This window comes from Poeciliopsis prolifica, unplaced genomic scaffold, assembly GCF_027474105.1.
Source record: "Poeciliopsis prolifica strain line A6 unplaced genomic scaffold, Auburn_PproV2 SCAFFOLD023, whole genome shotgun sequence".
NCBI lineage: Eukaryota > Metazoa > Chordata > Actinopteri > Cyprinodontiformes > Poeciliidae > Poeciliopsis > Poeciliopsis prolifica.
Window position 1 is genome coordinate 502926 of NW_026562398.1, and position 25330 is coordinate 528255.

Consider the following 25330-nt stretch of genomic DNA (forward strand, 5'->3'; position numbering starts at 1 on the left):
TTTTTTTATTACTTTTTCACTAGAGTCCAATCAGGAGGTTTCTGTTTTTATTCTAAATGCTCCTGTTCAACTAGGAAATTTATTGGCAGAACATTTTGCAGCTGCAGCCCTCAGCATGATTGCGATCTACATTAAATGATAAAGCATTTATGAATCACTGTTGGTAATGACTCAGATCAGGTAATGACAGTGACCAGTCGTTTTCAGGTTCACCAATATATTGGAAAAACTGCTAGGTTTGCAATTATAAAACTGAGAAGTTTGCAATTGTGGTGACTCGTGTTTGATTTATGTGAGAAAATATGCTTAATGTTTCCTGATTTTGTGGGAAGACCATTGGCTTTTTCACAACGTCCAGCGCACAACTGCATGGAAACATTCCAGAACAAGATCACAAGGCCATTATGTGGACAGGAAGTCGTTGTCCAGCATGGAGGCAGTGGCCTGCTGAGAAGGAGCAGGGACACTGCCGGCCTCAGCTGGACCCCAGACTGTCGATGTTTCCTTAAACCTTTGATTATGAGCAGAATGGACAATACAAACAAACCAGCACTCTGCATGCTCCCTGCCTTACTGTTATCTACATGTCTCAGTGCGTAAATGACATATTCAGTTACAATTTATTTCTGCCACAATAAATTATTTTTAAATTAGCTCCTAAATTTCTTCCAGTTTGCCTCCCGCTCTTGTTCAGGCAGCTTAAGCAAGTAACCCAAATTCTGAAAATAAAACTCAAAACTCTGCTTCTTCTGCTCTGTTTTACAGTAAAAGGCAGTTGTTTTCAATCACCTCATGCCGATATTTACCGTAAAGCATTTTGACACGCCTACATGGATGAACGATGCCGGGTGTACAGCAACAGCTGCCGTTCTCTCCCACAGAGCAGAACAGAGAAAAGCAGCAGCGCGCCTGCAGAGCGCTTCAGGAAGTCCACAGCGGCCGAGACGAACAGCAGGAACTTTTGACTCTGCATCCTCAACTATCCTCTTCATCATCAACACCCCGAGGATCTTTTAGAAGCTCAACAATCCTGTCTCATTAAAAAATAAAAATAAAATCAAAACGGAAAATCCTTTTTGCCTTCACAAGGAGGGGTCAGTGATGAAATGTTTATGCAGATTTAGATTTTTTTAAGGCTATTGATGTGTTGAAAAGCAGCTTTGCTTGTTTTTTTTATATATATATTTTATTTCCCATGGCTCAGATTAGGTAAGATATTACAGACATCTCTTTCACATATTTCTAAGAAATCCTGCCGCAGTTACTGTTTATTCTTCTGCTTAAATCAGAAACACAAAATGCTTCAGGTGAAGAAAAGATCTACCACTGACTGGATGAATCGGTAGAAAGGTTCCCCTGTAATCAGGGGAAGGAGGAGAGGAGCCACGGGTTAAACGTCTTCTGGCCATGTACACCATGCAAACACAGCATACACTGATACGACTTCAAGTCAAAAACAAAAAGCCTGACTGTACAGAATGGGATTTGAAATACTGTAAATAGTTAGTCAGGACGATTTATTACAAAAAATAATTGAAAATATAGATGTGGTATGAATTAACGAAGGAATACAGAATTGGAGTGCATCATTTCGACCCAAACCTTCTTGTTGGGTTTGCAGACATTTTCTACCGTAAATGACTGGAAATGCTGAATTAGTGTTTCATGAGTTCCTGCATGTAGATTGCATTCATGCGATACGCTGCCATCCAGTTGTGAGCGACGCTGTAGTAGCTCTGGTAGCCCTGCTCTGGAAAAGCGGACAGAGCAGAGTAGTAATCGCTCCAGGCCTCATAGCAGGCTTTCCAGTACGCCTCAGAACTCCAGTCCTCCTCGACCTCCATGCACTCCTCTTCATCAGTCTCCGTCTTCGACTCTCTTTTAATCTTCTCCGGCAACTTTTTGTCGTCTTTTACTTTTGCTGGCTTTTCCCTGCGATTCTGCCCCGACGTGTTCTGACTGGGTTGCTTCCTTCTTACAGACTCGTTGCTCTCAGGCTGAGTTGGAGCTCTGGTGTTTGTTGTGCAGGTTTCTTGCTCATAGACTCCGGTTGTAGAGGATTTGGGCACGGTAGATGCAGATCCAGTCACATGCTTAAAAACTGTCTTTTGCACAGTCACTGTGGTCTCATGCAAACCTTCGGGTCTGACACCAACATCTGAGCTGCAGGAATCAGAAAGCGACCATAAACGTTCACTGCTTCGGGTCAAAGTCGCGGCCCCGTCGTCCTGCAGTGTGACATACTCATTGTAGCCAGTCTCGTCACCAGACTCTCTGCCTCTGAACTCCCTGATGACCTCCACTGTCCTCCCCAAACCTGCAGTGATGAAGGTGTGGAAGTCCAGCTCAGCCTCCTCCATCGTCACAAACTTTGAGCGGCTGGTCTTGAATGAGCTGAGGGGCGGGATCTTCGGCAGGGCGTCTTGTAGTTCTTTCCGGGTTGGCGCCACTTCAGAAGGATGCTGCTGCTGCTGACTCTTCATCCCAGTAGAAGTCACCTGGCTTTCACTTTGTTCTTCATGCTGTGGTGTCCAGGTTGCCGTTTGGGTTTTATCTGGCCTTTGATTGCTGGACTCTACAGATTTATTCCCGGTGACGTCAGACGCTGGGGCTCCGACCTTTGTACGCTTTTTCTTTACAGTTCTGGAAATCAGCAGCGAGATCGTGTCCGGAGCGGCAGCATCGGCGCACACGTCCCAGTCGCATGGCTCGTCCATCAAACCAGGCTCCAAGACGGCTGTCATGACACCAGACGAGAATCACTTTACTTGATCTGCTTTCAATTAAAAGTCTTAAAAAGTAAGACCAAGTTTCTTACGAACTCACAAGGTAAAGCAGACAAACTGAGGCCACACTTCTGAGCAATGGCCATCATCTTGTTCTCCTCTTCCCCATGGCAGCAGTAGGTCACAGCCATCCCCTGAGTGCCTACAATCACAGGCAGATCATGAAGAGGACCCCCATGCTAGCAGGAGAGGGTCAAAGAATGAGTGAAGGTTGTGTAACGAGGGACACTGACAGCGCATGTAAGCTAAGATTAAATAATGCTTCCCTTTGCAGCACCGTGGTTGGGTCAATGTAATTCTAATCAGATGCAGATTACCCAGAACCCTTTGAATAAGGCCAGTGTTTAAAAGCTGCTGATACAAAGGGGATACAAAGCTCATCTCCAGAACGATGTTTAATGCAGTAACTGTCGGGCAAATTAAATTTGTGGTTCGGTGGAAATTTTGCTTTGTCAAAAAAAAGAAAGCAACATCACTTGCTAAAGATCTGGATCAGTGAATAAATAAAGCAGGGATGAGGAAAATCTTTTTCTTAACATCTAACCAAAAAATGGTTTCTATTGGGGTTTTGTATGAAAAACAAACACACAGTGGACGACTGTGAAGTGGGAGAATAATATAGTTTCACAAATCTGTATTCATTTGTTCATTTACTCCAGTAGCACTAAATGAAACCTAAAACACTGGAACCTCACACAGCTCTCTTCAATCCACCAGTGAATATCTTTAAAACAATGTTTTATTTTTATTCCACTTGACAACGATTTTGTGTTGATCTATTACACAAAATCATAATGAGATATAACATTTGGGATTTTTGTTTGCAATGTTTTGTAATTGTTCTGTTTCCATCCTGCAGGTCTGCAACATGACTGTTAGTTTCCTGGGAAATGTGAAGCACACAGAGTTGATGCTGCAAGGATGATGCAACCTCTCTGCAAACAGCCATTTCTCCTAAAACATCATCAGCCGCCTGGGCCATTTCTCCTAAAACATCATCAGCCGCCTGGGCCAATATAATAGCTGAAGGTCAAGCAGCACACATTTCTGTTTCCCTTCAATTGATGGAGACCTACCAAACCGCCCAGCGCGTCCGATTCGGTGCATGTAGGTTTCCCAGTCTTGTGGCACATCTAGGTTGATCACCAGGTTCACTTTCTCTGCATCTATTCCCCTGGAAGTCTGCCTCAGATGAAAGGGGGCCAGAACCAAATTTATTCACGTAGAAAGGCAGAGGACAGCTAACAAACACATGCAGCTCCAAGATGAGAGTGACTCGTGGAAAACCTCTCGTCTCACCAGGTCGGTGGAGATGAGAACTCTGCACTGATACTGCTTCAGCTTGGACATCGCCTCGAGCCTCTGGTCCTGACTCAAACCACCTGCAAGGATCAGAACTTATGTTATAAGTCACTGCAGTTCACATCACAACTATTATTTCCACCTATGTTGATTTTCACTACATGAAGAATGTGATGAAGAAGCATATTTTTGATTATCCTGCTGAGACAGTAAATTGTGTGGCCCGATGAGCCCAACTACACGTTCTGGGACATCTGTGTGTCGTTTTAAACGTCAGAGCCAATTTGACTTAACTGTTGACTTCTTGAGAGAAAGTGGTCAACGCTTGCGCAATCATCAAATGGCGGATGTCTTAGTCAGCAGCAACACTCCTGACCACAAGGTGGTGTTTAGAAAACTTGATGGCAAATTAATAAATAGGTGCCTCCTTTATTAATTCTACATTTTTATTGCTCTACTTTTTTTGTTTTTAAATCAAACCTTAGACATCTTATTTGTTGGGGGGGTTGAAATGGAAATCCTGAATTTTTACTTGATTTACTTTCTTTTTCATTTGGTTAAATCTTTTTTTTTTTTTTTTTTTACCATGAAAGTACCACTTTACAGGCTTATTATTACAGAAGTATCACAATATTTTCCTCATAATATACTAGTAAACAGTAAACTATGGTCCATCCACAGTTGACAGGTATGTACTGTGAATCCTAAAGCTACAGTAAAGCACTGGCTAATGTCAGTTTTTCCTTTCCGAAAGGATTTTTCATTTATCCGGTTGCTGCATCTTTATGATAATAAACTGAACCGCGGACTGGAGCAGATTTACTAAACAAACAAAAATATAAAGTGACATTAAGGTCTTTAGACTGAAGGAATAAATACAGATTATGGACAATAAAACAAACATAAATGTAGATTTTAATCTTAGTTCGAACAGACTGTGTATCATATTTAGACTACATTTATTTTCATTGCCAAATTTAACTCCAGCGCTCGGAAACACAGAAATCTTTTTCGCATTTATTAACAAAGATCGTTTGTTTGGACCTCAGGACCAATTTCGGCTAATAATATTCTCCCCCCTTGCTTTAATTTATTTCATATCACAGTATTAACCTCACCTGAAATACAAACTGCAGGTAAGCCTTTGGAGGACAGGATGTCTGCCAGGTGCTGAGCCCTGAGGGAGAAATCCAGCATGTCAAGAATATATCTTGATGTCTCTTTTCTTCATTGTGATAAAGATATCCAACAGCAAATGTAAAAAAGAATATTAAAATTAAAATTGTTATTACCTGGTGTGGAGGTTAGAAAACACCAAGGCTTGGTTAAATGGGATTTTACTGAACAGCTCGAGTAGATGCTGCACCTTCTCCTCAAAGACTTTGTGAGGCAGCGGATGGGACTGGAGCAGCTTGTAATACTGCTTCAGACCTGAGCAAAGAGCAGATCATCGTCATTTCAAAGTTAACAGCTGATTTCAAGTGTCGGAATCTGAGCTTTACTGTCAAAAGCGTCTTACCTTTCAGGCCCATGTCGCTCGGATTGAGTCTAACAAAAGTGGGCTCGTTCATGTAGCGGGTCAGGTGTTGAGCAAGGGATTCTGGATAGGTGGCAGAGAGTGCAAGCATTTGCTTGTTGACAGGCAGGGACGAGAAGATCCAGCTGAGAAAGAGAGCGAGCACAGAGATGGGTGAATTTATGAAATGGGTTTTGAATTCTAGCAACAATCTGCGCCGAACTGTTCTGACTTTATCTGCTCCTGGAAGCTGCCCTCCTCCAGCAGCTTGTCCGCCTCGTCCAGGACAAACAGCCTGACACTGCCGGTGGACAACATGCCCAGCTCAATCAGCTGCTTGATGCGACCTGAGAAAGCGAGCCAAGAACAATATCATCAGAAACAAACGTCACCACAACAACAACATGAGGAGTTTATGTCCACCAGCAACCCTCAGGCTCCTTACCAGGGGAGCCCACAGCGACGTGACACTTCTTAAGGTGGGCTTTGTCTTGGCTCACAGGTCGGCCACCGATGAAAACATGACACTCCAGGCCCTCTATGGCGCAGCCGATGGCCATCACCACCGAGTGGATCTGCACGGCGATCTCACGTGTCGGAGCCAAAACGAGAACCTAAAGTAGACGAGAAATTATTGTTGGGGGGAAAAAAAAATAAGAGGATGCTTCCAAGGCAGTGAGACAAGAGCTTACAAGGTTGGAAGAAAGTAATGCAGGTTCATGTAAACTAGACAGGCTTTCAGATGATTAAAAACGCTTCTCTTACATGGTCAGGGGCTTACAGTCATCAGATTAAAGAGACCTCTTAGAGTGTGCAGCGCTAACCATGCGTCTGTGGTCTGTTATACCTGGAGCGGTGACTCTGTTTCTTGTTTTGTGTGCATACCGTGTATTCTCAAAAAAAAAAAAAACGCCAGTCCTGGCAGAGGCGGACGGCTGTTCACACTGAGGCAGGTCCCACTGGAGGTTTCTTTCTCTTAAACGGTGTCATTACATGCATCCTTAGCATGAGGGACACGCCCATTCAGGAGGAATGAACGCTTCCAGACTTCGAGACAGGTTTTCTTACATAGAAAACTTTTCATCTAATTTGAATGCTGACCTGAACTTAATGCACAGTTTGACAACTAAGATCAATTGCAATCAGCTGAGGTGAACTGACTTTTATTGTAAACTGTTTCGAGATCACACGTTGCGAAATGATGCTATGTGAATAGCCTGAATTGAATCAGAGTGGATTTAACCAAAGATGCACAAAAATTAGTGTCAGCTTATTTCCACTCACCTGAGTGGAGGGATTCTCCAAGATGAGAGACTCTAGGGCGATGGTGACGAACACGCATGTCTTTCCTGTCCCAGACTTGGCTTGTACAATCAAATCTGAAACGAGGTGAACAAAAAAAATCTCATGCAATGTAAGACGAAAACAGGTGCAGCAGCTGCTGATCTGCCGATCTATCTATCTATCTATCTATCTATCTATCTATCTATCTATCTATCTGTCTATCTATCTATCTGAAGCAGCCTTTTTATAATCTTTAGAGATTTAATAATTTCGGACTGCAATCATGCTCAGACATGCTTACGCTCAAATATCATTCGCACACATGAAGACAGAGTCACTGACTGACACTGATCTTCGCCTACCGAGTCCGCAGCGGCCCAGCGGGATCGCCTTGAGCTGGATCGGGGACGGTTTCTGAAACCCCGCGGAGGACAGTCCGTCCAGCACTGGCTGAGACAACAGCAGAGAGCCGAAGTCAATCCCCTCCGCCAGAAGCACATCGTCGGTCCTCTTTCGCGTTTCTATGTCGTGAGCTGCTCTCCTCATGGAGGCAGCCATGTTTGCTGTTTACCACCGGCGATTCCAACGAGTTCAAAGCGCCGGGAGAGCACTGACTTAGCGCCCTCTAGTGCCGCGGCGGAGGGATGGTACGTTATTTTTTCTTTTTTGTAGCTCCGTCCCAATCAGCTATTAATTACCACAAGATTAAAAGTTGTTACAAATATGTAATGGCAGTTACTCATAAAGCACAGAAATCTAATAACTCACGTTAAGAGAGTATTGTTTAAATTATTGTCTGTATGTCATATTTTATCTGCCCGTTCATCAAAACATGTTTGATTGGACACAAAGGTGTAAAGAGAGGATGAATTATAATTATGATAGGTCAATTATAACATTGACCTATAAATTTATTGTATTCAGGTATCTCATATGTTTCTGTTGGACTTTCCGGGGTTGATAAAGTTTAGATTAAAAAAATTCCAATGGTTTGGAAAGAACAGCAAATTATCAAAACCAAACCTCTGCGTAATGTTTTTGCAAGCTGTTATTGCCATCAAACTCAGCAATAATTCCAAAGTGCAGTCTAAGAGGATATGATTAGCACTATCTTTATAATCTGGATTTACAGATTTAAGCATCAAGAGTTAGAGATGATTTTATTGAATCATTATTTTTCAGTGTCTTTTCTGTTCCAGATCACCCATCGTGTGGAAGATGGTGTAACAAATAAAGCGCAAATGCTGTTGTTTCTTGTGTTGTCATGTTTTGAGAGCCTGCTTGATAAAAAAAAAAACACGCACATCTTGGAAGTTCTGGATTTGAGTTACATTTATCTGCTTTTTTTTTCATGGTTGAGTTCATCACCCAATTGAAACATTGGATTTAAAATTGAAGCAAGTTACCCTCACTGGAAACATCTCATCTAACAGTTTAACCCACAAAGACCTCCTGTCTCAAAGGGGATACACAATACTGGCCATGATCATGGGTGTGTTTCTCTTTGACGGGGATCATCTTCAACATCGTTGTGATTGTGGTGACAGTGAGACATCTAAAGTTAAGGCAGCCCCTGACCTATGCCCTGGTTAACCTCACTGTGCTGTGTTTGGAGGCCTGCCCACCACTTTCCACAGTATCATGGGACGCTTCAGCCTGGGACGTTTGGGCTGCATCCTTTGGGGCTTTGCTGTTTCCTTTTTTGGTGAGCCAGTTCTACTTCATTTGAAATCCGAAAATCAAACTTAAACTTTTAAGGTTGATTTACTTTTACATGAATCCTTCGTTTGAACCGCACATTTTGATAAATAAACTTCTTTTTCAAAGATATGAAGACAGATTTTGGTGTTTCACACAGCTTTGTTCCCAGTAACATACATAACTGTGTTATATTTTTATGACTGATTCAATGTGTTGAGCTGGAAAAACATATATTTATCAAGTATTACGGTTTGATCAGAAAGTCATGCCACCTTCTCAAATAAACACATGTGCAATCAAACAATTTCCATGGCTTTTTATTGATTACAGAAATATTGCTAGGACTTTAAAGAAAGCAAAAAAAGGGAAAAAAAATCTAGAATGTGAATAGCTGTATCAAACCTGTACATTTCTATATATACAGAGTGAGGGATCATCTATGTACATGCTACATACTGTCACACTCTAGGAAAATAAGTAGTCCTTATAACAGGCAAGGGCATGGGATCGCTTGACTTTGTTCGAAATCCATTTCAGAGAAAATGCAGAAACAACCCAAGGTCAGTGTCTGAAGCAGATGAAACTCGGGCCTTCTGACAGAAACAGTACTAGTTGACAAGTCAGCTAACTGGTGTGTAAAAACAGTTGTGTGCTTGAACACCTGGTGCTTGGGAAGAGCGGTGTTGGTCGTCCAGTTCTGGCAGCCTGGAATACCAAAATGGATGAATGAACACTGCAGTGCCATCCACACTCACTGACACACCAAGTAAAAAGTACGGAGGAACTAAAATGATTCAAATTACTTTTTTTTTTTTTATTGCAGTGACATAATCTCACATAGAAACTTCTGCAGAAGTTCTCAAACAATGACTTGTAGAATACTTTTTTACCTCCCTTAATGTCCCTGGAAACAAAATTAACTTGTGTTCTTGTTTGTCTGTTTCAGTTGTTTTTAAATTTAATTGTTGTTCTAACTAAAGATTTTATGACTTAGGCATATAAAGTCATAACAAAAAGATTAAAAAAAATTGAATGAAAAACCGAAAGTAATTGCTATATTTAGGTTAAAATCTAAATTCAAAATAACTTCTGTTACAATTAATTAATTGAAAAAGCTAGTAATTTTGTAAAAGGAGTACATATGAATACAATTTTTTTGCTGAATATGTTAAAATTAAATCAGTTCTACAACGTCAAATGCACTTCAGATTAGATCACTGCAATAAAATAAAATGTTTTTGTATTTTAATCTTTTTTTTCACTTGATTTTGCTATTCCCGTCTTTTTACAAGGACGTGGCAGGACATATGGAGGACGCTGCATGTCTGAGTGCCTAAATCCTGTGTCTCAGCTGACTTAGGTTTGTTGTATAACCTCTCTGGTCTCAGGTAGCACTTCACACTCTTACACTACACTGTGTTGTCATTGTCTTTGCTATGTTTTTGGTACAGTCTTCTGGTTCATTCTATGTGCTGTAGGGTGTAATATTCATGTGATAAAATCATTTCCCATGCAACACGTCCTGCAGCAGCTACTCCACATACCAACATAAAAACGCGTGTTTAATACAGAAACATGCTGAAAAAGATGATGGGAAAGGACACAATATCAGGTAGTCTCTGAACAGCAACGTTACAGTGGATCTAACAGAGAATGAGTGACAACACAGACTGAAATTCTTTACATACAGTTTAAACCAGCATTGCAAAGGACTTCGGACCATGATTTGCTCTCCTGGGGAAACACGCGATCACCTGCACCTCACAGCATCCACAGAATAAACACGAGCAAAAAGTCCTGAGCTCAAGGAATGTGCAACATGTCCCCAGCTTATCGCCCACTGTTAAGACTGAGAACAGCATCCTGGAATAATCATTGCTTCTTCTGAAAAAGTAAATCTCATGATCATATATACAGATTTATTTCCCCCCCCAAAAAAGGAAAAGAAAAGTAAAACAGTAAAAAAAAAAAAGCACATAAGGTTTGACAAAATAATTTTTTTAAGGGTCTATTCATGAGTTAGAGGTAAAATCAGATACAAAGAAGACAGTTTGACATTAACACCTGAACATGAGACAACGAATAACTTCTCGGTCAAGGCAAAAAGGACGAGGGAGAGAGGTGTCTTGGAATCAGCAGGTGTGGATTTGTACACTTCCTTCACCTCTTCAGTTATCCTTCTCAAAGAAACGGATCAACAGCATCCTGCAGTGTAGTGTTTTTTTTTCTTTTGTTTGTGTTTTTTTACAGCATTGCAGGAATGCAAAGTTCTTCAAATATAAAGTATGGAAGTAGTGCAAAAGAAAAAGATCTTATCCATGTCCTATCGTTTCAATGGGCTCATTTTTGGTTTCTCAATTGATTCTTGTTCAGTCGTGTACTTGGCATCCTACTCTGCTGGAGTGACTGATGAGGTAACAGAAAGACAGCCGCCCTGACCTCTGTTGGGCAATAAGGTGCAAATGTTTATCTCTGTAAACTCCAATTATCCACACACTCTCCATTTTCCAGTGAGCCGTTAGTGTAAGTCAGTGTGTTTTAAGAGAGATGTATAAAAAAAAGACAGAAAAAAACATCATTTAAGGAGTTTGGTAAAGGTTTAGGATTGAGGTGCAATGCTTTAGAGTTTGGATTCAGGCTGAGGTGTGCTATGAAAAAAAGCAAGAGGTCTACAGCTTAATCTATATATGTACAGCAATAATTCAGGCAGAAAGTCTGAGTGCACACCTCTTACTCTCTTTGCCTTTGATTCGTGTTCACTTCGACTCCTTCTTCCTCACAGCTCACTGATACAGCAAGTTCTGTTTCAAATCTGAGTCAGCTCACATCATAATGCTACCCTCTTCTGGACAGCAGTGGTAGTAGCAGCAAGGAGAAAAATATATTCTCCCACTTTTCTTCCAGCTTCACTTTTTTCTTTATTAATTTCATCTTTAGGGTTGAATGGAGTCTTTTATCTATAAGTTAGAATTCTTCAGCCATGGATTTGTGTGATTTTATTGTCACATTTCCTGCATGAATGTGAATGTGCGTGTGTTTGTCTTTGTTTTCCTCTGGTAGGAGTGTATGACTTTGTGTGGCAGGGTGTGCGTTGCTCCTTCAGTTTGTGTGTGGCAGAGGTGGTAAATGTTCGTCTCGATGAGACGGCTCCGTGTGTCACTTTCCTCTGCATCTCACCTAACCGCCAGCACTAAAACAACACACTCTGTCTCCTGTTCTTCCCCTGGCCTGGGAGAAAGAGAGAGAGAGAGAAGGAGAAGAGAGAGAGGAAGAAAGACAGTTTGGATTCATTTCTGAGCACAAATGTTTGCAAATTTCCCTTCAAGAAGCCAGCAGTAACACCACTACAACACATGCAAAACTGCAACAATTGCTTGGTTCCATGTTCAGACACAATTTATCAATCAGTTAATTTAGCAAATCATTCCAATATAAAACTTTGTAATTTTAAGCTTCACAGGAACGTCAGTGAGGCTGATTTAAGTAGTGATTTAATTTCCTAGTTCCAGTTTTTAAATTACAATTTGTATTTTCCCAGACAACCCTCATATATTACACTATAATAGAGAAACATAATTCATGCTGTATATAAATGTATAAACTCATTAAACTGAACCAGTAATTGTTGCGATTTTGAAGGTACACATTCAGTGAAAGTTCTCTTTTTCCACACCTGCTAATCTCCACACAATTCCTTTCTTGAACCATTTTGTTTTATTGGAACTGTTGCTACTTTTTGTGAAATATTGCAAGATTTACTTTCTACTCTACTTTTCTGCTGACTACATCGGGAAACAGATGATGCTTAAATTTAAAAAGAAAAAAAAACTGAAGTCATGCTGTTAGGCCAACTGCACCAATACTCAAATTTGAGTGAAAGAATGGACCATTTTCCTAAAGGTGAAAGCTAGGTCAGCACAGTGGTAATTTTTACTCTTTTCAGTTAGGTGGTAAAAACAAATTAAGCTTAGTCTTTCGAAAAAAAAAATAATAAAGTGACATGGTAAAAGAGAAATATATGTGAATTAATTATTTTACAAATATATTTTAGAAATGGATTACGTCAGTGTCTTACAGAGTCAATAAATAATAAAAAATAAAAAAGGAATCATACTATAAATGTAAATTGATGCCATCCAAATCATAAATACGAAATTAATAAAGTTATATGCAGAATAGTGTCAAATGAAAAACATTGGTAAATATATTGATTGGTTTCTTCAAATTAAGTGTACCTTGCAAACTGGTATCTTTGTACTTCTGTTTGTTAAACATTTTAGTTATAAAACAACAGTAATAGTGTGAATTTATTCTCTAACATCTAGACTTTCAATCAGAATTTGTTCAACAGCAAAGAAAATTCCCTGTTATTTGTGTCATAGAGTTTCTCTAACAGTTGTCCATACTTACCAGTGCTTGCAAAACACAACAATAAAGCATCAAAACACACATTTCCATGCTAATAAAGGCAAAAAACAAATCCACTCTCCATAAAATCTAAACTTACAGACTCATGAAAATGCTAATTCTCCCGCTGAAGAAACCTAAACAGGACTGCAAATGAAAACAGTCAAGCAATAACCAGACTTCTGATTACTCCTTTTGTACCACAGCTTTATTGAATCCTGAAATAAGCACTGCCAGTGGCTCACTAAGAAAAAGGAAGCAGAGATGACGCTTCTAGGTTCTGGGCTTTAAAGTGTGGCAAAGTACAGTAGATGAGAGAAGGGATATAAAACAGCAGAGAAAATCACTTTCTGGAAAACAATTAAAACGGCGAAACCTCAAGGTGACAAACATCTCAGAGAATGGAATAAGAGAACAAAATGTGATGGGAAACAATAATGTAGTGTGATGTAAGGTGCACATAAAGTCAGTTTGCAACAAAGACAAGGTGCTGAAAGAAGAAGAAATGCCAAACAGCAACAGGAGAAGGATAAGTGAATAGAAGACAGTCTGAGAGGAAGAGACAGTATTTACCAGATTGTTAGGGCCCAGTCAGCCAGTGGAAGTGGAGGAGAGATTGTGACTCTGAACCCTGGGATTGGCTGCCTCTCTCGGGAAGTACTGCGAGGGTGCAGAGCCTAGCTTATGGGCCACCGCTTTTTTAAGGGTCAGGGAATGGGGAAGGTTGGGAATATTGAGGAGTTATGGAGGAGTTTAAAGCAGGAACACAAGGGAGGTTAGAGAAAGGATTAAGGCAAAGATGAGCAGAGCAGAAGAAGAGCGCATGGGTACCAAAGAGAAAACACGGTTTACTTGAACAGGACAAAACGACAACAAAAAGTAAAACAAGATGCACAAACACAGACTGTGACTAAAAGACAAGAACATTAGAAAAATGTTGGAACCGTTGAAACAGTATGTATTATCAGCGTTTTACTTTTTTGTTTGGTTTTGAACCAAATTTAGAAACTAAAGATGACTACAAAATGCCGTACATATAAAACTGAATTGCTAATGTTCATAGCAAAAATTGTGTTTGAAAGATTAATGAAGAAAGTACAGTTGAGGTTGTGAAACAAGCCTTTAAAGTTACTCACAGTCAGTCAAAATTCTAGAAAGCCAATGTTTTTTCTATACACTTTGAGCCTCTTCATAATTGATAAATATTGATATTTAGGGTTTAGAGGATGAACCTTATGAAGAAGAACTGTTTTGTGACGAGACCACATAGTGTTATGACACGCAACATCAAGGCAACACTTACAGAGAAAAAGAAAAGTGAAGAGGAGAGAGACAGGGAACAAGTCCTGTTGTCCTAATTCAGTAAAGATGTCCTAAATGTTGGCCTTTCCTTCCTCTGTTTGTTATCTGGGACTTACTTGATTCTGGGTGAAGTGAGGATCTCTTCCCTGGATCTTTATGCAGTTGGATGCCTTTTATGGAGAAGATGGAAGCAGCTAAAAACACAAAGACACAGAAAAGCACGATGAGACAGTTTTTGTTGAAAGGTGAACATTCAGTTCATAATATTAGCACTCACTGTCAGGCAACGATTGAACGTGCTCTCCCAGAGTTCTGAAATACAGGTGTCTTAGCGCCTCCTCAGCTGATATACGATTCTTTGCTTCAAACTGGTGATGAAGAGACAGAAATATTAATTACTTATCCTTACTTTTCTTAGTGTCTTCATAAATAAAAAGAAAGGTACTTCACATGTAAGAGCTTTAACAGCAAGTCAAGACCATCGCTGTCTATCCTGTGACGGAGAAAGAAGAAAAAGGGGATGAGACGAAGGTATGTGAGCTCCTAATGAAATCTACCAAAATACTTTCAAACAAATCTAATACTTCAGCTTTTCATATCTCAAATATCACAAGAACGTTAACAAGAAGCACACAGGCTGTCTTAGACACAGTACCTGGGTGCGTGGTTGACAATGGGTTCAGCATGGTAGCGGGGGAAATTGTACGTTTTAAACTGTTCACTTGTCGTTATTCCGGGCCATGTTGCTTCTGTGGGAGTACCTATTGGAGGGAAAAATAATAGTTAACATGGAGTGTACGCAATCAAAAACATAAAATGACAAGGAAAAAACAAAACATCAGGATCTGATGGATTTCCCACCAAGAATACGAAATATGAGGTGCAGCTCATCCTCCACAGTCGACCCAGGGAACAGAGGTCTGCCTGTGATCATTTCATAGAAGATGCAGCCAACACCCCTGGAAGAGTAAGATAAAATACGGTTCAGGTAAGAATTAGAGCATGCAAGACAAAACACATGGAACGTCACACAGCAGTCAGCATGAAAGTGTTAGGTGAGAGGCTTTAATCCGGAGCATTATGGATCTTACATGATTCAACTAAATGCAGAGCATAACATTCTGATAACTTTTGTACGCTTTGTCTTTTAGTGAACACTATGTTTTTCAACAGTGCATCCTCTGGGAAAATAAAACAGAACACCAACAGGAAGAGTAATAAAACCATACATTTTGACACCAAATATGTCTACATGTGCAGAAAACATTTGATCATTTGAAAAATTTTGTTTAAGGCAACCACAATTTACAGTACCTATTACCTTGAAACTAACCACACCTGTGTCAGAAAGGAAAAGTGAACAGTAGCATGTTCTTTTTCTGACTACATTTCAACTTTTGAAATCTTAAAATCTAGCTGTAACGGAGGAAAAAGACTCCCTGACCCTCCCTCCCATAAATAAGCAGTAAATATCTCAGTGTTTGTTGAGCTGGTATGTTTTCTCACCACATATCAATGGGTGTGGAGTACTCAGTTGAGCCCAGGAGAACATCTGGGGGTCGGTACCATAACGTCACAACTTCATTTGAGTACGTCTTTGTGGGGACAGACTTGGCCCGAGCCAAACCTAAATGGAAACACAATTTTTTCATAAAATATTTTCACAATTTACAAAAACAATATTGCTTAAAAATGTATTGACCTTTATGTAACTTTATGACTACATAAATATGTTTTACATTTTAAGTTTTGGAGATTGAACAGATTTTAAGTCAGTTGGTCATCTTCCATGTTTTACCAGATGAGGGCAGTGTTGGGTAGATTTCTACAACCAGTTCACCCTGAATGTGGAGGAGGTGAGCATACTATAGTAGGTTGCTGGGTCTGAGAAATAGTCTCAATTTAAGAAGCAAAAATTGTGGCTTTTACAATAATAGTCTCATTGTTAATCTTCAACACAACAAAATAATTTTTCTTTAGTACTAATAAAGGATTATTTGTTCTGATTTATGTAATACAGCCACTTAACATAACAAAGATAAAAGTATTTTTTTCTTAAGAAAAAGTATTGTAATTACTTCTGGGAATTCAGCAAATTTAAATGTTGACTCCTCAAACTTAATTTGAGGATTTGGGGGGTTTTTTTAGAAGTAAAAGGTCAGTGAGTTCAAATGCCAGCAGACCACATTCTGCTTGTAGATAGTTAAATGAAGCTTTACCAAAATCTGCCAGCTTGAGCTCTCCTTTCTCATTGATTAGCAAGTTCTGGGGTTTGAGGTCTCTGTGAAGAACCTTCCTTCTGTGGCAGTAGGCTAGACCTCTTAGAAGCTGGAATAAGAAGATCTGAAGAGGCAAAAGGAGTATATGACTTAATGTATTTACACAAAATAGGTGGTATGAGTTGAGATATCATTCCCTCCTTCGTAACCTAAAATACTACTATTAAAACAATATATACCACTAGTTATAACTGCCCAATGGCAGTTATACCTAGTGATATTAATTGCTTCTTATTAATCAAGAAGCAATTAATAATTAAAGTACAATTTAACCACATTAATTAAGAGTCCTAATTGATTTCACTGTATTAGTTTCCTGATTTTCATTGTAATGGAAAACCCATGCAAGCATTTTTGGCCCATTTTTTCCTCAGACAAAAAAGAAGCTCTCTTCCTTCAGTAACAGAAATGGATTTTCTTTTTAAATCATGCTTTTCTGTACCCAACAGATGCAAAACCTGAAAGCTACCTTGACGTTGTGAATACTCATGATGCTCCCACAGTCATCCATATATTGCTTGAGATCTTTTTCCTGTTAAAGGTGGAAGGAAAACGCATTAAGGTTATGAACGTTGCTGTCCTTAAAACACTCTGTGTGATTTAGTAGGTACCTACCAGATATTCAAAGACCAGAGTGAGGCACTTGTCAGTGTGGATGATGTCATGGAGGGTGACAATATTGGCGTGTTTCAAGTCTTTCAGCAGAGACACTTAAAGGAAGAAACAAAATGAGCCATAAGAACTTACTCTTTTACAACAATTAAGTCAATTATTCTTCTTTGTATGTATTGTGTTATGTTTATGTGACGGGTAGCATGAATGTTTTGATTAGAGTACCTTCTCTTATGGCGGTGCATGGTGCTCCTTCCTCATGCTCCAGGCGTATCTCTTTCAGAGCGACCAAATTGTCTGTCAGCTTGCTTCGGCCTTTAAACACTGTAGCATAGGTGCCCTGCACACATGGAAAGTGTGAGAGCATTTGTGAAATCTAAAATCTGAGAGCTGAATATTGATTGAACTCATTTTCATTATTGATCTAACCTCGCCCAGCTTGTCCAGTTTGATGTACGTCTCAAGTTTCCCAAAGCCAATTTCAGACTACAGGAGGACAGAAAAGATGGGTTAAGTCAGGCTGATTCACTGGATCTTGTCACACTGTCACTGTGCCAGTTTGGATCCGTTTTCAGTGCATCTTATTTGCACGTAAAGCAAACCCTTAGCAGTTCATTATGCTAATTGTCTCTTGAAATCCTCTGTGTCACGGTTCTTGGAAGTAAAATCCAGCTTCAGAATCACCAAGCCCAATTTCAATACATAGGTATATTTGTGCCTAGTTAAAAGTGCAACATCTCCCAGACCTGCCATCAGCACAAATCTTCATAAAGTTAAACCGTTTTTATTAAGAAAAATATACACTCAGTGACAACTTTTTCCAACAACTTTCCGAGAACTCAACTGAAACTCAACATTGCACAAAAGCTGTCCTAATTCTTCATGGCATGCATAAAATCTGGTATCTATGCTGGCCTTTGGGAACATGTTCATGATACCAGTTAGGAATGACCTTAGCTTCATTACATGGTGCACTGACCTGCTACAATCAAAAGATAAGTATATAGCAGTCATAAAAATGTTGAACATGATCAGCAACTATGCTCAAGTAAACAGTGGCACTTAAACTATGATTAACTTTCATTAACCAGACAAAATGTGCCAACAATATATCTTCTCCATATGGCTCCACCAACCTGAATTGGTGATAGAAAACAGGACGCTTTCCTAACAAAAACATTCTTGCCCTACCACCTGAATGTCACAGCTAAAATCAAAACTCATCAGACAAGACAAAGTTTTCCAATTTGTTATTTTCCACAGAACTGCCGATACTACTAAATGTTACTGCAGTTTACTTTCTCTGTAAACTGTAGTAATGGTTGTGTGTGAAAGTCTCAATAAATCGTCAGTCTTTCCATTGTAAGACTGACCATCAGGTTTGCCACTTTCAATGTCTTTTTAATTCCCTTTCTTCACCATTCTGATGCTTGCACTTCAGCAAATCATCTTTACCAACTGCAGGTCAGGAAGACATGTGACTGGCTGATTTGCTATTTGTCTGAACAAGCAATTGAACAGCTGTACCAAAAAAAAAAAATTTGATGAGTGTAATTATTTATTGTAACATGTATGTTATCAGCTTTCTACATATTTAAAGAAACTAGACTAAATAGAGATAAATATGTGAAAATGGTTACTGTATGTTTTTAACAATTTCTATAAGATCCACAGGGTATTTTTTTCTCAGCAGAGTAAACTCTAGATGAATCCTGTCTTGAGTTAATATCCAACAGGTTTGACTCTCACTGTATGTCACCCCGGGTTTCCATGGCATGAATTATTAATAGAAAAAGCTATGTCAAGCCGCGACAGCCACAGGCCTGTCAGGGCGTATCCTTCTGCCTCTTGTCTATCAAACATATACAAAAACAAGTTTTAATTGTCTGTGCAACAAACCCCACTATCCTATCATACCATGCATATGAATGCCAGGAGTGCATGTTTTTGTACTTATGCAGGGGGAGGGATATCCTTTGACCAACTTAGCTGATGAAGCATGTGATCTCTGTAAGGGAAGTGTCAACATTTCAGCAAGTTCAGAAACAGTAACAGAATGAACAAATGATTGCGACTGTGGGGATTCGTGCATAGTGCCATGCATAATTTAGCTATTTTAATCAAATTTACAATAGAATACACTGCTTTTGTACCTCTTGGCAATGACTATGATTTTGTGAACCAATGTCTTGATATCTGACCTAAATATAATCCTATTGTGTATGAATGCACAAAACAATGTCTATGAAGTTATAGATGATAACATTTGGTGTGGAAATACTTGACTGGTCTGTAAAAGGTCTTGACTTCAATTAGAAGATCTTCGAGCTAAATTACAGCTCAGGCTCTGAGCCAGACCTTCTCCTCCGACAGCAGTGTCTGACCTCACAAATGCACTATTCAAATATCACTCTTCCATAAACACACTAATAAATCTTGTGGAAAGGTTTTCTAGAAGAGCTGGAAGGTGTTTTCAGGTGGGTCGACTTCATATAAAACTTTATGAATTATGAATTAGACATACTTCAAGCTCCAATGTGAGATAGTGACTCTCCTCTGACTGAGAGTCATTTTCATGAGCAAAATTCAACCTATAAGGGAAAAAATTGACATTATTACCACGTTGTTTCAGTCTAATTCTATTCCAATCCAACAATACAAGATATAGTAGCATTTTTAAAATCCATAATGGCTCTTGTCTACTTAAAGTATCCCTAAAGCCAAGACAGACTAAGCTTTTTGCATCAAACCTACTTTCTTCAAGTGGTTTGCCCTCTGAGTACTTAATGCTTTGTGCACTTGCAAGCAGTATGTGAGTGAGTGAGTGAGTGAGTGAGTGAGTGAGTGAGTGAGTGAGTGAGTGAGTGAGTGAGTGAGTGAGTGAGTGAGTGAGTGAGTGAGTGAGTGAGTGAGTGAGTGAGTGAGTGAGTGAGTGAGTGAGTGAGTGAGTGAGTGAGTGAGTGAGTGAGTGAGTGAGTGAGTGAGTGAGTGAGTGAGTGAGTGAGTGAGTGAGTGAGTGAGTGAGTGAGTGAGTTGAGTGTGTATTTGCTTGCATATGCTTCGATGGCATTGGGTTCATTTCTTTCCTAACGCTTCAGTGAGCTTACTCAGCAGAACTAGGTCAGAACAAGTTTTAGAGACAAAATTAAACTAACGGGACAATATGAGCATGAGCTTTGCATGAGTCTGTGCAGGGACAGTGAAGGCTGATGTATAGAGAGGAACCTCAAGCAGGAAACACAAAAGCTGAAATGTCTGCAGCTGTGATGAAAACGTGTACTAAGAAGAAAACTCCATTACTTTAACAACATTTCATTTGCAATTACGATTCTTTTATGTGCTGCTTGTAAGAAAGCTTAATGCTGTGAGAGAGATGGATCGAGAGTGTTTGAGTGGGAGAGAGAAAATGACAGCTTTCTGCAAAGAGAAGTGGAGGATGGCAATGAGAGGGGAGAGTAAAGAAAAGCCCTTTTATTAACATGATGAGCCCAGGTCATGTTAGAATATATCTATAAACAAGTTGCAAACCCCCTAATACCACAGAGCAGTTTAAGAAATAAAAATAAGCTTTTCTATCCAACCTACATCTTCATTGTGTAAAGCTGTATTTTACTGGCAGACTGTTTACATTCAATGAAATAAAAATGGCTATCATTTTTGCTGAAAAAGAAAAAAAAAAATATATATATATATATATATATATATATATAAATCTTCAATCAACTCTAGATTTGATCTCACACAATCTTCAGTGTGAAATCAAATACACAAATGAAACATGATTTTTTTTCTTTTTTTATGCTTTTCATACATCTTAACCAGTTCCAATGGCTATGGAAGTGTTGTGCTTTGAAATAAAACACCAAGTTATCACACAGCATTGTGTAATCTCAATGCCCTGCTTTAAATTATTGATTATCTACGGCCAACAGCTACGACCGAAAACTGATACCAACCAAATTCACTTGCATTACTCAGGAGAAGGCTCGGTGATCAAAATACAGGGTTTCAAATAAGGGTATCTGCTATGTGACACCAGACACATGCCGTCTACATTACAGTAACAACTTGCAAACACACCAGCAGCACAGAGAAAAACACACCGATACTTGAAAACAGAATATAGGCTTGATTTAGCAGGAGTATCTGTGCATGTAAAAAAGAAAACGAAAAATTCATAAACAGAAACGTGTAAAATGTTACAATAAAAAAGCCATATTTACATAAATCTAGCTGTGATCTTGCTTTCTAAGGATAAGGCATACAGTGGATGAAACTTTTTTAACCAGGGCCATTCTGTTTGTAAGACCATTATTCCTTCTCATCCCCTTGCTGTATTTTGCTTCTTCTCATCTTCACTCAGTGGCTCACTTCAAGGTGTCCTGGAGTGAAATCCTATTCAGGAAAGGAGCTGCAGCAGATGAGTCTGACACTGCTGCTGAATTATTGATTGATCTATTACATCACATACATTTAACAACCCAGAGGATCCACAGCTACACACACAGGTCGACAGACCCAAAAAACTCCACATGAGCACAGCCTAATTTTATAGCAAACTATAATCTTTCTCTGCTTCACCTTTACACCTTCTACTTTCCTGCAGACATCTGAGCAACTGTTCTTTGTTTTCATCTTTGCAAGAGTCCTGCAGAAAAACTGCAAACCTCTTAAAGGAGGAAGTATGAGGCAGTGTACTGGCCCTGTTCAATAATTACAGCAAATATGATCGATGGAGGTCAAATCATCTTGAATTTCAAGGCATTTGGTAATCTGGTTTGAAGATGTGTATCGGTGGAGCAAGCTAAATTTGATTTCAAACACAGCAAATGTGGGATGAACTTGGTGAAACACAGAGCAGCGAGGAAGGGAAACCTGAAAATCGAAGACGGAAGAAACATTATCTAATAGAAGAACCAAGATGAGTATTAGAGGGATAAAAAGTCAAATATGTAGGAACATTTTGCATATGAATAAAGATTTTTCTATTCTTCCCATCATCCATTGCTCTGTGATGTCCTCCCCTCTCCAGCACCCCTCCCTTTATACCCACAATGCTCTTGTCCTCAATACATAATGCAGAATATCTTATTCGTCCTCCTGCTGAGGCATTGTACATCCTGTAGCATAACTCAGTGTGTGTTTGAAACTGGGCTGAGCCTCTCTGTTGGCTCTCTGTGGTTATAGTACAATAACATTAATCAACCATTACAGTGGCTCAAAAAGCCCTGGATAGCTCATCTTGCTTTTATTTCCAACAATACACAATCACATGAAGCAGGTGGCACCCAGGGATATTGGCTAGTATGTCTAAAGATAACACATGGGAGTGAAGCAGACTCTCTTTACATAAACACACACTAAAATATGCAGTTTATACTGACCAGTGATGCGCGGCGAAGTCTGCGGCTCATGGGTTTGTCAAAAGGTGGGCTGTTCATGGCAAACTTCTCCAAGTAGCCCTCTGGCAGTCGGATATCAGCAGGGAGAGACAACCGCTTGTTTATGTCCTGAGTAAGAAAGTAAGAGAGGAACACTAAATACGTGCATTTAAATTACCGATTTAAAACTCTAGACAGGAGAAATTCCATAAGAACTTGAAACAACCATCCAATTAAACATTAAAACCAAAACTATGAAAGCTTGAAATAAATATTCAAGAATCCGTATTTCCATAACAAGCAACTGGTTACTATGTACACCATAGTAAAATACAAAAAGAATAGCTATAAATTGCACAAAGTTGCTTTAAAAAACATTTTCAAGCTATTAAAATTAGAATAGAAATATTCTTTATTGTCCCTCAGAAGGCTTTAAAATTATTTTACATTCAAAGTTTAAAATGTTTAATCTTTTTTTAAATGTGAACAGGACAAATATAACTGTGTCTATTGTTCTGTCTTTGAATTAATACGTTTCTATTATTAGTATATCCTGAAGAATGTGTTTTCATCAAATTAGGGTCATAATTAGGATTCATAAAAACTTAAAACACTTTAAAAAAAGTCTTTCTGAAGTAAAGAAAAGAAGCATTTCAATATTCATGGAAAAGAAAATGCTGACCAGATCCCAAAGACTGCAACTCACCACAAACACAAAGTAGTAATATTCATCAGTTACGGCAGACCACAAGTATCGGAGCAGAATGACAATAATATCTTTAAAGGGATTAGAGACAAAGAATCTTTATTTAAAGGTTATCTTAGGTTTATAATTTTATATGAATTGAACTCCACTTTGAGGCATTATTAAAAAGTTTGCCATCCAAACAGCAAGAAATCACAGAATCTGATGTAGCCCACAGCAGTATAGATTACCTGTAAATGTCTCTGGCTGCTTAACAGTCCTGCCTCTGGACGCCTGACAGAAAATATTTAGTGTATTATGTAACTGTATTAAGATAAAGGAGATGATGCACACTTGTGCTGTACAGTATCAACCAATAATAGAACCAGTTATCAGTTTTTATGTTTCCGTTCTTTATTACTTTATTCCTATCAAGAAAAAGTGTAACAATTGTGATCTCAAATCAATAATTGTTTTGTTGTTGTTTAACAAATAGTAATTAATCACTGCAGCACCTGAACATTTGAATATTTTAGCTAAAGGTAAATTATATTGTTGTATATTGTAATACTCTTGTCTCTGTAGCACTTTGAGATTTCTTTGAAATATAAGGTGCATTACAAATAAAATTTATTATTATTATTATTAATTAAATTTGGACGATAACATTTTTTTAACATAGTCTTCCATTATAAAGCAGGTCACCATAAAAATGCTCTTGAGTAGTTCTTGCATGCAGCTGAAGCTAAAACAACTGGAACAACTCGTCATTCCCTGCAATAAATTGCCTCTTATATGTTATCCATGTAAAATATTTTCACCAGTGCCAGTCACAATTTGTTTCCATGGCAGCTGCAGCTGATTGGCCAAGCCTCAACACCCCCACAGTGTGACTTCTTGATATGAGCGTTCAAATTAATCTGTGTAAATTTACATGAGAACATTGGCTTCAGGCTACATGAGTGTTTGTGTATCTTTTGGGATAAATTAATAATATTAATAGATGGATTTCGGTGCTGGTAGAAGTTTTATCTGAGCTGAAACTGCATCAACCAGATTAACAGCAGGCATCTCATATAAAATGCATAACAAACGTGAAATGGCGTGCCTGATGCGTTAGCAAATGGTTAATAATTTCAAGCAATAAAAAACAACAAACAAGAAATGGTAAATATACTTTTTAACTTCAACACACATTTTAATGAAAAACGGGAATGGAAAGATATTACAATGTCTTTAATAATAAGAGGAGCCTTCATTCATGTGCTCTGTTTGAGGGGCAAAAATGGTATGAGTCACAAGTTCACAAAGGCACTGGGACGCATACACGCTCATTCACTACTACAGATTCAATAAATCCCCCCACACCCACACACACACAAATACACACGTGCATTCCCTATACTCACAATGCAGATCAGCTCTAGTAGCTCCCTCATTGTCCTCCTCAAATGTGTTTTTCAATGCACTTACACACACATGCGCTTTCAACAATGTATATGTCTGTGACCTGATACATGACTGCACACACAGTGAGGGAGAGAGAGGGAAGGAGAGAGAGAGTGGGCTGGCACTGTGGTGGTGTGCCATCCACATGCTCAAAAAGAAGGAGGAGGGGAAGAAGGAGCAGAGGAATGGACAGATTCCTGAGGGGGAAAAGGCAGATGGGGGGAAGGGGTGAATAAAGGAGGGGTGATGGATATGGAGAGAAAGCACTTCTTTTATCTCTCTTTGCCCTTCATTTCTCCATCAGGATACTTTAGCATCCTCAGATGCATAACCATACCTCTGCCTGTCTTCCTTATACCAAGAAATATTTCACCCCAGCATGTTTTGCTCCCACATTAATCCCCCCCTCCATCGTCTTCTTGCCTCTCCTCGTGGTAAACATGCTCTAAATTAGTCCTTTCCACTGCTCACAGCCATCAGAAACTGGGCATCCAGAGGCATTTCCAGTAATACTGCTGTGCTCATCAGTCAGCTGCTCCTTCATAAAGATGCACACTGACTGAGGCTTGAGGGAAGTGCTACATTCAAAACAAGGTTCCGAACAGAAACCTCAGCTGAATGCCGTT

At 39.2% G+C, this 25330-nt stretch overlaps 2 protein-coding genes across 7 annotated transcripts in view; both read right to left on the minus strand.

Annotated features, from left to right (window-relative positions):
* Window positions 1-1498: 1498 nt before the first annotated feature.
* Window positions 1499-7465, minus strand: ddx20 (DEAD (Asp-Glu-Ala-Asp) box polypeptide 20). Its single transcript, XM_055045800.1, has 11 exons — window positions 7251-7465; window positions 6889-6983; window positions 6050-6218; window positions 5837-5951; window positions 5608-5750; window positions 5381-5519; window positions 5207-5265; window positions 4086-4168; window positions 3863-3968; window positions 2827-2928; window positions 1499-2737 (listed from the first exon to the last, which is right to left on the minus strand). The coding sequence occupies exons 1-11, from the start codon at window positions 7444-7446 to the stop codon at window positions 1656-1658; spliced, it is 2289 nt and encodes a 762-aa protein (XP_054901775.1). The 5' UTR covers window positions 7447-7465; the 3' UTR covers window positions 1499-1655.
* A 1425-nt stretch (window positions 7466-8890) lies between these two features.
* The window catches only part of LOC129370270 (cyclin-dependent kinase 17-like), a 44050-nt gene continuing 27610 nt past the window's right edge, over window positions 8891-25330 (minus strand). For 4 of the 6 annotated variants that reach the window (XM_055046124.1, XM_055046127.1, XM_055046126.1 and 1 more), the window contains 14 exons: window positions 22574-22699; window positions 17619-17675; window positions 17415-17529; window positions 17193-17287; window positions 17047-17109; window positions 16518-16641; window positions 15805-15925; window positions 15160-15257; window positions 14954-15059; window positions 14749-14791; window positions 14576-14666; window positions 14415-14492; window positions 13570-13691; window positions 8891-11817 (listed from right to left, as the gene is read on the minus strand). In XM_055046124.1, the coding sequence (XP_054902099.1) occupies window positions 13588-13691; window positions 14415-14492; window positions 14576-14666; window positions 14749-14791; window positions 14954-15059; window positions 15160-15257; window positions 15805-15925; window positions 16518-16641; window positions 17047-17109; window positions 17193-17287; window positions 17415-17529; window positions 17619-17675; window positions 22574-22699 (1221 nt within the window). In that variant the 3' untranslated portion in view covers window positions 8891-11817; window positions 13570-13587. The remainder of the gene's footprint in view (window positions 11818-13569; window positions 13692-14414; window positions 14493-14575; window positions 14667-14748; window positions 14792-14953; window positions 15060-15159; window positions 15258-15804; window positions 15926-16517; window positions 16642-17046; window positions 17110-17192; window positions 17288-17414; window positions 17530-17618; window positions 17676-22573; window positions 22700-25330) is intronic. The other 2 variants (XM_055046125.1, XM_055046129.1) reach the window with 1 other exon arrangement.